Source organism: Salvia splendens, chromosome 8 (genome assembly GCF_004379255.2).
Source record: "Salvia splendens isolate huo1 chromosome 8, SspV2, whole genome shotgun sequence".
In the NCBI taxonomy this organism is placed as follows: Eukaryota; Viridiplantae; Streptophyta; class Magnoliopsida; order Lamiales; family Lamiaceae; genus Salvia; species Salvia splendens.
In genome coordinates this window covers 10,784,490-10,796,737 of record NC_056039.1, presented here as the reverse complement: position 1 = coordinate 10,796,737, position 12,248 = coordinate 10,784,490, and the positions used below count along the sequence as shown (strand labels likewise).

The window sequence follows — 12,248 nt, the reverse complement described above, 5'->3', positions numbered from 1 at the left end:
TTTTTTAAAAAATTATATTTTTTTATAAATATTACTCCATCCATTTTCATACACATTCAACTTCATTTCAACTTCATATCTCTTCTTAAAATTAGAAAAAAATGCCTCCTCGTCAAGGATTATTCGAAGCTCAAATGTCCCGATTGTTAGCGGAGGCGGTACCGGCAATCCAAGAAGAAATCAACAACGAAGTGGAACGCTACCAAACTGCTATTCAAGCTTGGAACGAATAACAAATCCGGATACCACGTACTCGGATGTATATTCACCGAGACCGTGAACAAGTTGCCTTGCGGCTTTTCACGGATTATTTCTCTAACGATCCGCGATGGAGTGATCAGATGTTCCGTCGCCGGTTCCGGATGCGGAGGCCTTTGTTCCTACGCATTGTCAACGCAGTTGTAGCTCATGACACGTATTTCTGCCAAACCACCGATGCTGTGGGCCGACAAAATATATCGACGTTGCAGAAATGCACGTCTGCCATTCGTCAACTCGCTTACGGAACTACATCAGATATGTTCGACGAGTATCTCCATGTAAGCGAGCATACTGGACGGGAGTGCCTAGCTAAATTCTGTCGGGCAGTCGTCGAAGCATTCAAGGATACATACTTGAGAAAGCCAACGACCGACGACGTTAGAAAGTTGGTCGACTTGCATAAGCGGACCCACGGCTTCCCGGGGATGCTTGACAGCATCGACTGTATGCACTGGCAGTGGAAGAATTGTCCAACGGCTTGGAGAGGACAATACACTAGCGGGCACAAGGGCACACATCCCACGATTGTGTTGGAGGCCGTTGCCGACCAACGATTGTGGATCTGGCATGCCTACTTTGGTGTCGTGGGGTCCAACAACGACCTCAATGTGTTGAACGAGCCTCCATTGTTCAACGACTTGTGTGCCGGGCGAGCGCCGAACGTAGAGTTCACAGCCAACCACCGTCGGTATAGTATGGGGTACTATCTGGCAGACGGGATCTACCCTCGATGGCCCGTGTTCGTGAAGACTATCACATGTCCGACAACAGATCGGAGGGCATTGTTTGTTCAAAGGCAAGAGGTGGCTCAGAAAGATGTCGAGCGTGCATTCGGAGTCATCCAAGCATGGTGGGCTATCGTGAAGGGAGCGGCCCGTGGTTGGCAGCGCTCACTAGTCGCCGACATCATGTATGCATGTATCATAATGCATAGCATGATCGTTGAGGACAAGGAAGACAATGTAACTTTGTGGAGCGACGATCCGCTCGCCAGCACCGGGAGTGACTACGTTGTCACCGACCCCCCCATGCAGGGCCTTCCTCCCGACATCCGTAATGTCATGGCCCGTTTAGCTGCGATGCGCCAAGAGGAACAGCACACTCGCCTCCAAGCTGATCTAATCGAAGAGATTTGGACTCGCACCAACGTTTTCCAGCATTGACGTTTTATGTTTTTTATGGTTTTTATTTTGTGTTTTAAAATTTCTATGTTGTAATTTTCAATCTTCGATCGAAATTAACTTTTCCGTGTTATAAATTTCCGGCGTTTTTTATTTTACGTTTAAAATAGGTTGAACTTGTGAATAGTGTCATTTATTAGTTGCGGCCTGGGTTGTGGCCTGCAGGGTTAGAGCAGTTGGGGCCTGAGCCGTAACTGTAGAGGAATGATGACGTGGAGGGGACTTGGGCCTGAAACTGGGCCGATGTTAATGATACCCTAAGCCCCAAAAGCGGTGAATGTGATCCGCGTGGTGAAACTGCACAATTTTCGCTTCTTTTTATATTTTATAAATCAACATACTCATCTAAACAAGAAATATATTTCTAGTAAATAGAGAGGTCTTTTTAGCGCTACAATTTTTCGAATATTAGAAAGAATAGAGAAAGTAGCCAATGACAAAGAAAGTTGTGTACTACCTTTGATTCATGAGTGATAGAAAGTAACTTATCACAAAATGAATATCCTACTTAGTAAAATTAAATGAGTTATCAAAATGCAATTTTAAAAACGGGATATTTGTATTTTAAAATTATAAACTTTTGTCAAATTTTGGTATTTTTTACGAACTTTAAAATTGGTCTAAAATATCACAAACTTTACATTTTGTTTGTTATTTCCCATGGCAGGTCAATCACCATATCCAACCAACTTCCGTGCATTTTTTTTTATCTTGCTTGACACCACTAAATCAATATGATTTTCTATGTAACTTTTTATATTACTTTTCACGAACTTAAAAAGTAATCTAAAATATCATAAACATTTCGCGGTTGCCCACATATAATAAGATTTTTGCAAAAGATGTCTTTGGGAAATAACAAACAAAATATAAAGTTTGTAATTTTTTAGACCAATTTTAAATGTTGTGAAAAATACCAAAATTTGATCAAAGTTTATAATTTTATGGACCAATATCGCTTTAAAAACTAAGAATGAAACATACCCCATGGTCGACCTTTGGGCCTTTCCTATCTCACATAAAAATATAAATAAAAAAATAAGCTTCAGTTAGGTGGTATCTGGTAATGGGTGCATTCTTCTACTTGTGATCAATTGCGACTGCAAATAGAAAGAGAATAGATTAGCATTCCTTTTCTTTGGAAAAACCATGCATACTTACTTAAATATGGGTGGCTATTTTTTTTCTTTGGAAAAAACTATGCATACTTACTTAAATATGGGTAGCTATGTTTAATTAGTAGCCGCCTTCTGCCTTTCTCATTTATGCCTAAATAGCACCCTCTTCTCTTCTGCCTATTTATTTTATCCTATGCTCTTAAACTTAATGCAACTTACAACGACTTTCTTTATTCTCTTGCAAAATTAAATTTTCCCCCTATTTAAGCTTCAAATGAAAATTAAATACAGCCTGTAATATTTATGATTCAACATATTAATTAGTCCTACTCACCCACTATCGTTATATATAATTGATGTTTTCTTATTACGTTACTAAACTATCCCGGCGAACATTTTATATTTTAGCTTTAAAAAAATTTCTTGCACTGTTCATTTTTTCCAACGAAAATGGACGTGTATAAGGAATCGTTACAGATTATCAAATACTTCTTCGCTTCGGCAACAAGAATTACTTCCTATATTGCAGGACAGGACAGTGCATTGTAATCTAAATAAATTCTTCCAGCTACTTGTATAGTTGTATCGACCTAGTAACTATACTCCTATTGAATAAAAAATAATCAAGTTTTGGACATTTACCTTTGTAGAGTTATTTGGGACAAACTAAACCAGATACACTTACGGTGATGTTATGTTGTTATACACCTAGCTAGTAATTTTAATTTACACACAGAATTGAATCGATCTTCTGTGACATACTATATTGAAGTACTAACATTTGCGAAAATTTGACATTCAATTCCTGTAACTAGAAGAGGTAGTATATATGGGCATCGCATTTTCGTAATAGTCCAAATGTAAATAAAATTTGAAGCCACAGAAACATCTTATATTGCCTAAAAAGTAAAACTAATGATAATTTAACTAAAGTGCTAATATTGATAATTAAAAAAATCAATTATTTTTATTTGAAAAAACTAGCAGGAGAGGAAATAGCAAGATCTGGAAAAGCAAAAGAGTCTTCACCAACAAAACCAGTCTCTCCACTCTCCAGCTGCCACGTGTGCCCTGCCACGCTGGTGTCCACAACCGCCGCAAACGGCCAAGTCGGCCTTCCGAGCCCAAACCCGACCTCATCAAGCCCAGCACCCAGCGCAAACGGCACAGCGCCACCGTGGTGGGGCACCAGAAGCTGGGAAGCGGCGGCAGGAAGGTGGCGGAAGTCACGATGATGATAACCGGGAGAGAAAACGGGGGTGGGAGTGTAGGAGGAGGTTCGGGAGCGCTTGCGGGTGCCGCCGCCGACGGGGATGTCGCGGAGGGTGCCGCCGTGAGTCCAGTAGCGGCGGCAGGCCTTGCAGAAGTGGCGCGGCTGCGAGAAGTTGTAGTTGTTGTAGTAGCAGAACTTGGTGTTTGTCGACTCGCACCGCGGGCAAGCCAGCTGCTCCGCCTCCTGCCCCTTCTTCTCGCTTCTGCCTGTCGCCATCTCAATTTTCAACTCTCTCAATCTCAATGGAGGAATAAGTTAAAGAACTAGATATATATGCAACTGAAAATCTGGATTGAGATTTTATTGTGTGAAGAGAGAGTTGTGAGAGTGAAGAGCAGCTTTTGCAGAGGTTTTTGTTAAGCAGAAAACATATTTGCAGAATAGGCTTTTCTGTATACATATATATACATGGAGTATTTAATCAATCTACAAATTTTTCTGCTTTATCTATATTTTAGCTCTAAGAATTGAGGCATATAATAAAATGACATTATGCAACGGTCCTATAAAAAAAACCATGAAAAACGTAAACACTATATAGCTGATGCATGGAGTATGTTTTAGCGCAGTTTATGAATATACTGTATATAGGTAGCTAGTAAAATAAGACAAGCTAGGAATGGAGTAATAATATAGCACAAATAGCCATTTATCTTGCATTAAAATAATAGTACTCGTGGTGTGATGGATATTATAGGATGCATCGAAATAACAATGATAAAATATATATGCCCATGCATCTAGTATTAAAATACTAGTACTCATGGTGTAATGGATATTATAGGATCTATTGACATAACAATGATAAAATATATGCATAGACATTATATGCAAACCGTTCATTTAGTGTATATAATAATGATAAAAGATGATCAATTATCAAAATTTGGATTACCAAGATTATATATTGTATCTATCATTATATTCACCAGTTTAGAACATTAGAAAATTCTTACTCCGTATATCATTCATTTTAGAACATTAAAAGGTACTTATATATTATTTATTGATGTAACTAGTTAGTATATATGGTTAAATTTGGAGATCCGAGGATTATGGTAGATTAATAGGGATGACACCTTGCGCTACATGCATAATGTGCATAACGTCATTGGCTATTTTTCGGCACGTGTTTGAAGAAAAATAATTATAAATAGTTAAAGTTGAGAGAAAGTAAAAAATAAGATAGTGAATAATGTAGATGAAATCCTCTTCTTCATTATTCTCTATTTTACTTTAATTTTTCTCCACTTTAACTATTTATTATCACGTTCTCAAAATAACGATCAAACAGAAATCAATCACTTGAGTTGGGATGGATGAGGTATTATATTACATGTATACCGATATTATTTGTTGGCGTTCGTATAGTTATAAGATACTAGTACTTAGTAAATTATTTATTAACAGCATCATTTAATTATGTATGTGCTGCTAGAGCCGGTGTGTTTGTATCTGCATCAGCCTCCTCGACTCGATAATGCTAGCTAATTCGAAATTCAATTCAATCAATTTAATTCGTATAGATAAATTAATTATGCATTCAATCATTTTGGCATATCGTTCATGATATGAAGTGGATTGATGGGGTACGTACTAAACAAGCCCAATAGCAGTGACGGCCCATCAGCCCAAAGCCCAAGGAAGAGTATCAGTTCGGCATTACCAAAGAGTTCGGCCCTAGCCTACAGCTCGGTAAAAGCCGACCAATCAGTTCGGCATTACCAAAGAGTTCGGCCCCAGCCTACGGCTCGGTAAAAGCCGACCAATCAAGCTCTACTCTCAGATCGGCAAAAGCTGCTCGGCAATAGTTCAGCAGTTCGGTCTCAGTATTCGACCGAACTGGGAGATAGTGGACCCATGCAGAACCTCCACGACCTCCACTACACGATCTATTTCGTGGTGGACCCATGCAGGATCTCATGACCTCCACGACATCCACGACATACTTAGTGGTGATGTAAGCCACGACCTAGTTAGTGGTGATGTAAGCCACGACCTAGTTAGTGGTGATGCAAGCCACGATCTTAGTTCAATGTATAAATAGAACTTAGATCAGAAGGAAAAGAGAGCTCTCTAGACATAAAAGATCATATAGCAAGTCTGTATTGTAAGCTGTAGAAAACAGATCAAGCAATACAACTCTGCCCTCTTTTCTTCCCGTGGACGTAGATTTACCTCAGTAAATCGAACCACGTAAATCTCTGTGTCGTGATCTGCATTTTCCTGCATTCATCACCATCAAAAATTCGCCAAACCATCACTGGCGCCGTCTGTGGGAAACAGAGAACCAAATTTGTGATAAAGCGAATTTTTGACCCTTTTTCCACCCCAAAAAAATGCATACCAGATCACATACTACCCGTAATACCGTTCGTGAAAACCATGAGGAAGCTAGTCCAGCCCGCAGGTCCGGAAAACAGCCTCGGGAGACATCTACTTCCAGTTTTCACGATGAAGGAACAAGCCTCTCAAAAGGTCCACACACCGAGTCTTCCCAGCAGCCTGATTTGAATGAGGCTGTCAAGCTGTTCTTGGCTGAGAAGCAGGATGAGTTCTTAGCCTTCCTGCAAAAGAGCCAAGAGCCAAAGACGAAAACGGTGGATTCTCCTTCCTCATCCAGACATGAAAGTCACTACCGCAGTAGTGCCGTGTCTTCCAGGAAGAAGAATCCTCAATCCCGACATGTTCCTGTTCCTCCTCGGTACCGGAATCACAGGAGAACTCCATCTCCTCCATACCGAAGAGATATCGGGTTCGCCATGTACGGAGCATTGAAGACTCCGTTCTCGGACGATATCACCCGAACTCCCTTACCACAGAACTACCGAACTCCGTCAATGACTTATGACGGGTTAGTGAATCCTCATGACTTCCTGGGACGCTATCAGTATAACATGGTGAACCAGGGTCTCAATGAGGTCCATATGTGCAAGCTGTTTCCCGAGCTGCTTATCGGGAACGCAAGAAGGTGGTTCGATAGCCTCCCCCAAGGCAGCATTAGATCTTACCGAGATCTAATGGATGCTTTCCACAGGAGGTTCTTTCAGAAAGCGGAAGCCCGAATTACTTCGGCTCAGCTGCTTTCTACACGTCAAGGTCGCGACGAAAAGATCAGCGACTTTATGACGAGGTTCCACAAGGAATGCCTACAAGTAGATGATCTCAATGATCTACTTGTCATTTCGGCATTCCAAAATGGAATCCTGCCCGGAGCTCTCTACAGAAAGCTCGTGGAATGCAGTCCGCAAACAGCTCAAGAGATGTGGGACATTGCGGACCAGTTTTCTCGTGCCGATGAGGCAGACCGTCGAAAACGGTCTTTAGACAGCTCATCTAGAGAAGACAAAAAGAAGCCCGATCATAGCGATCAGAGGCTTCCTCGCCGAACTCCTTCCCCACTAAAGGAGGGATAGCGGTCATCCGAGGTGATCAAATAAGAGCAAGAGTGTTTGCAGATTGCGCTTAAAAGTGCCGAGCAATCAGATCGGCACCATCAAGCATAGCAATCACAGCAGCCGGAGTCAGAGGCAGGCGAAATGACCGAAGTCACACCGGAGCCGAACTCGATGGTGTACGGCACTGAAGCCGTGATTCCAGTTGAGATCGGCATACCCAGTCCCCGAACTCTTAATTTCTCAGCAGAACTGAATGAGGACGAACTGAGAGCCGAACTAGATCTGGCCGAAGAAAGAAGAGAATTGGCCTGCATAAAAGCAGCCAAGTACAAGGAGCAAGTAGCCCGGTATTATAACCAAAGGGTGAAAAGGCTGCAATTTCAAGTGGGAGATCTCGTCTTGAGAAACAACGAAGTAAGCCGAGCAGAAAAGCTGGGCAAACTCGAACCCACATGGGAAGGTCCATATCGGGTGCCAGAAGTCCTCGGCAAAGGGTCTTATAAATTGACTCACATGTCAGGAGAACAAGCACCCCGAACATGGTACGTTTCCAACCTCAAGAAGTTCCATTTGTAAGAGACAGTCCGGTCAGTCAGTCTTGTGTCTAGTTCGGTCCTAGGGGTATGTGCTTTCTTTGTTTTTTACTTGCGTTTTGTTTGTCTATATGCGTTTTGTTTGTCTATGTGCGTTTTGTCTGTCTATGTGCGTGTCGTCTCTTACAAATGTTACTGAGGTATCTTGTTCTTCGAAGGCTGATCCCCTTTTTAGAACATATATAAGCCAACGATTGTGAGTCCAAGCTTCTAAGGAGGATACAAGACCACAATTCAGCTTAAGAAACAAGCAGTCCGTCTGAAACGAACTGCAACAAAGGGAAAGTCCGATCCACGCGATAAAACTCGCCAAATTAGGACAAGGGAAAGTCCGATCCGAGCGATAAAACTCGCCAAATTAGGACACAAGCTTAGTCCGGTCAAAGAAATTTACTTCATAAGACCAAAGACGAGTCCGGTCAAAGAAGTTTACTTCATAAGACCAAAGACGAGTCCGGTCAAAGAAGTTTATTTCATAAGACCGAGGACTAAGTCCGGTCAAAGAAATTTACTTCATAAGACCAAAGACGAGTCCGGTCAAAGAAGTTTACTTCATAAGACCAAAGATGAGTCCGGTCAAAGAAGTTTATTTCATAAGACCGAGGACTAAGTCCGGTCAAAGAAGTTTACTTCATAAGACCAAAGACGAGTCCGGTCAAAGAAGCTTACTTCATAAGACCGAGGACGAGTCCGGTCAAAGAAGTTTACTTCATAAGACCGAGGACGAGCACGATGAAATTTTTTCGCTGAGCTGTAAATACGCAGTGATAGAAGCGAAATGAAGATTTCATTTATTAAAACTTGTTCGGCATACAATTCTGCTGCCCTACGAGAAGGCGTTACGCCATTACAAAGGACTATTCTACTGTCCCTGGTTGCTAAAGTTGAGCCATCTATTCACAAAATCCTCGTGAAGCCGAGTTCGGGCGTTCTCGGCAGCTGAAGAATAAGCAGGTCGACGAGATGCTCTAATCGACCTACCGCCTCTTCCCTGAGCCCGGGAAGCTCTAGCACCTCGGCGGCGAAGAGTCTCTTCACGAAGCATTTGTTGATCTTGCTCACTCATAATCACAGCTCCTCTACGAACTTCAGTCCGTCCTTGTCTTGACGTTTCCGGTTGCTCCTGAGTCCGTTCTCGTCTTGACGTTTCCGGCTGTTCCCGAGTTCGTTGCTGACTTGGAGTAGGGTTTTGAGCAAGTGAATCAGGGGTTTGAGCTGGAGTGTGACCATCTGTTGGCGGGAAATGCCTAAGGAATCTCTCGATTGAGGGACGCCGGGAAAGAATGATGTCGTACCGAGAAGCCCAGCGCCGCAATGATTTCACGACTTGTTGGCAAGCCGAGCTCTCCAGCGCATTGTTCCTCCGGAGTACATGATATTCCTCCCACAGTTCGTCAACTCGTTCCTGAACTTCAGAGATGGTCATTCCCCCGCGCCTGCTGATGAAATCCTCATACGCAGTCCTCTCAGCGACAGCAGTATTCAGCTCGGCCTCCAGATCTTTCTTTTCGGACTCTAAGTCCTTATTGTCGGCCTCCAGCTTCACTAAACAAGCCAAGAGTTCGTCATTCTTCATCTGGTCAGCTATGGCTCTTTTCTCAGCTTCGTCTAAAGCCGAAGAGTACAGCCGCTTCCAGTGAAGTACCTCCAGCTCCTTAAGAGTTCAGAATATAGAGCAGCTATGTCAGTTCGGCATTTCAGATTACTGAGCAGGTAGTAAACCACAACAGGAGTAAAAGAGAGTACGAAAGGCTATACGAAGACACAAGAGCAGAAAGAAGAATTTTTTCATTCATAAGAAAAAAAATTTTCTACACAAGGGCTTCAAGGCCGTTTTACAAGAAGGAAGAAACTAAACTAAGAGAAGGGAGACGAAATCATACTCCGCCAGCTTCGTCTCCGCCTTCTCGGTGAGGTTCAGCTTCCTTCTCCTTGTCTGCTTCAGCTTCAGCCTCGGCATCCCTGCTCTCCCCAGCCTGCTCGGCGCCACCGTAGCCGATCTGCTGCGCCTCCTGCTCGGCCTGCTCATCGCCGGTCTGTCGCTCATGCTGCTCGGTCTCACCCTCTCCATGGAAAATTGGAGCGGGTGAAACTGACCCTATGGAGGCAAAGATAGCCTCCATGTTCTCATCGCGGTCAGCTCGGCAACTACGAACTTGGTCTGCAGAAAGCAGGACCGAGGACGAAGCAAGCTCCTCAAGCACCGGCAGACTCTGAAGCCGAGCTGCTATCTCTCGGCCGTACAGCGGCAGGATGACTTCGGGACCCTGCTCGGCTTTATCGGTCATCAGTTTCAGCAGATCACCAACAAAGGCCGAAAATTGGTTGCTCAGAAAGAGTTTCTCCGCGAAAGCACGGAGAGCCTCTCCTTGGGCAACCACGGCAGCAGCATCCCTCCGTTTCGTCTGCTCTCACTGGATGACGAGCTGGTTTTTGGCAAACTGAGCTTCATCCTGGGCCGAAATCCTAGCAGCTCTGGCTTTCTCAAAGTTTGCCTCAGCCTGCTCGGCCCGGTGACAAGCAGCCGCCAACTTCCTCTGCATCTCAGCATAGTCGTTGGATGCTTTGGAGAGTTCGACGGCGACGAGCTTGGAGAGCATATCGTTCCTCTGAAAATGGAAAAAGCAAAAAGTCAACAGAGGGGCTACAAAAAATACAGAAAAAAGCAAGGCCAGAAAATCAAGAAGAGAATTCACCTCGGCGAAGTCCGTGGGCCATAAAAAGGGCTCACAGATATGTTCCGAAGGAGGCGCCAAGACCACGTCTTTCTCTGGCGCTCTTGGGGGCTTCTGGGTCTTCCCCTTCCTACTTGCCGAAGTCGACTCCGGCTTCTTTGGATCCGAAGAGGTCTTTTGCCTCTTCGGATTCTTCTCGGCATCAGGCGCCGAGCTGGTAGCCTTCTCTTTCTCCGGCTCCTTAAGCTCGGAGGATTTGCGGCTAATCTTATTCAGCATGTACACTGCCAAAAAGCAAGAAAGCAAAGTTAGTTTTCGCCACAAAAGCAGTAAGGCACAAAAAAGAATTCCTCACCCTCGGTCTCTTCATCCGAAGACGAGGAGTCGAACACGAAGTCGCCCTTGACGAGCTCAGACTCCAGGTACTGCTTCCTAATCATAGGAATCTTATTGAGCTCGCCCTCGAGCTCGTCCAACGGTTCTAACCGAGGATGAGGAATCACGGACTTCGGCCCTCTCCAGGGAAAGCCCGGAGCCGCTGTCCTATTATAAAAAAAGAAGCGATGCTGCCACTTTGGCCACTTGGTTTTGCAAAAGGCCCTAAAAGGCTGTAAAGGGATCAAGTAAAACCAAGATCCCTTCCTCTTAAATTGGAAGAAATTAAGGATTGCCCTCAGAGACAGATCCTTATCTAGCCTACGCAGTTCGGCAGCAAAGGCCGATAAGTGCCTCCAAGAGTTCGGAGTCACCTGACCTAAAGGGAGTTGAAAAAAATCTAGCAGCTCTACAAAGGCAGGGGGAAGAGGGAAACGAAGCCCGCATTCCAAGCCGGCTTCATAAACGGTGGCGTAACCCTCCGGCGGCGAGTCAGCCCTATGAAGGTCGTCGGGAATCGCAACCTTCCCCCCAGGAAAAAAGTATTTTTCGTGTAAAGATATCACAGTATCCTTGCTCAAGATGCTGTGAAAATACTCTACGGTCTTCTCCCCGGATTCTTTCCGGCTAGAAGACCCCTTATCCCCTTTCCTACCGCTACCTGACTCAGAAGAAGAAGAAGACATGGTTCTTACTCTTTGAAAGTCTGAAGAAATTCTTGAAAGCGGAAGGAAATTTTTTACGCAAAAGAGAGAGATTGCAGAAGAAGCAATAGCAAAAGTGTTCAACTGATGAAGAAAGGACGTATTTATCAGATTCGGAGAAGATTTCAAAATCATCGCACCGTTTCGAATCCCACCTTTTCAGGATTCAACGGCCGGATTTTACTGTCGCATTTAATGCAGTCACGCGCAAGGCACGTCCCCTGACGTCAGCCTTCCCCGTACCTTTATCCAGAATGCCGAAGTGACTCGCTTCGCCGAAGTGATTCACTTCGCTTTTCGGGGGGGTAGTGATGGGGTACGTACTAAACAAGCCCAATAGCAGTGACGGCCCATCAGCCCAAAGCCCAAGGAAGAGTATCAGTTCGGCATTACCAAAGAGTTCGGCCCTAGCCTACAGCTCGGTAAAAGCCGACCAATCAGTTCGGCATTACCAAAGAGTTCGGCCCCAGCCTACGGCTCGGTAAAAGCCGACCAATCAAGCTCTACTCTCAGATCGGCAAAAGCTGCTCGGCAATAGTTCAGCAGTTCGGTCTCAGTATTCGACCGAACTGGGAGATAGTGGACCCATGCAGAACCTCCACGACCTCCACTACACGATCTATTTCGTGGTGGACCCATGCAGGATCTCATGACCTCCACGACATCCACG

At 44.3% G+C, this 12,248-nt stretch overlaps 1 protein-coding gene across 1 annotated transcript; it reads right to left on the bottom strand.

The window, feature by feature from the left end:
* Nucleotides 1-3,434: 3,434 nt before the first annotated feature.
* Nucleotides 3,435-4,189, bottom strand: LOC121744187 (dof zinc finger protein DOF3.4-like). The gene has a single exon (XM_042137640.1). The coding sequence runs from the start codon at nucleotides 4,047-4,049 to the stop codon at nucleotides 3,528-3,530; it is 522 nt and encodes a 173-aa protein (XP_041993574.1). The 5' UTR covers nucleotides 4,050-4,189; the 3' UTR covers nucleotides 3,435-3,527.
* Nucleotides 4,190-12,248: the final 8,059 nt, after the last annotated feature.

What these genes read in the sequence shown, in the direction of transcription:
- LOC121744187 (XM_042137640.1), bottom strand. Translation starts at nt 4,049, where the DNA reads ATGGCGACAGGCAGAAGCGAGAAGAAGGGGCAGGAGGCGGAGCAGCTG.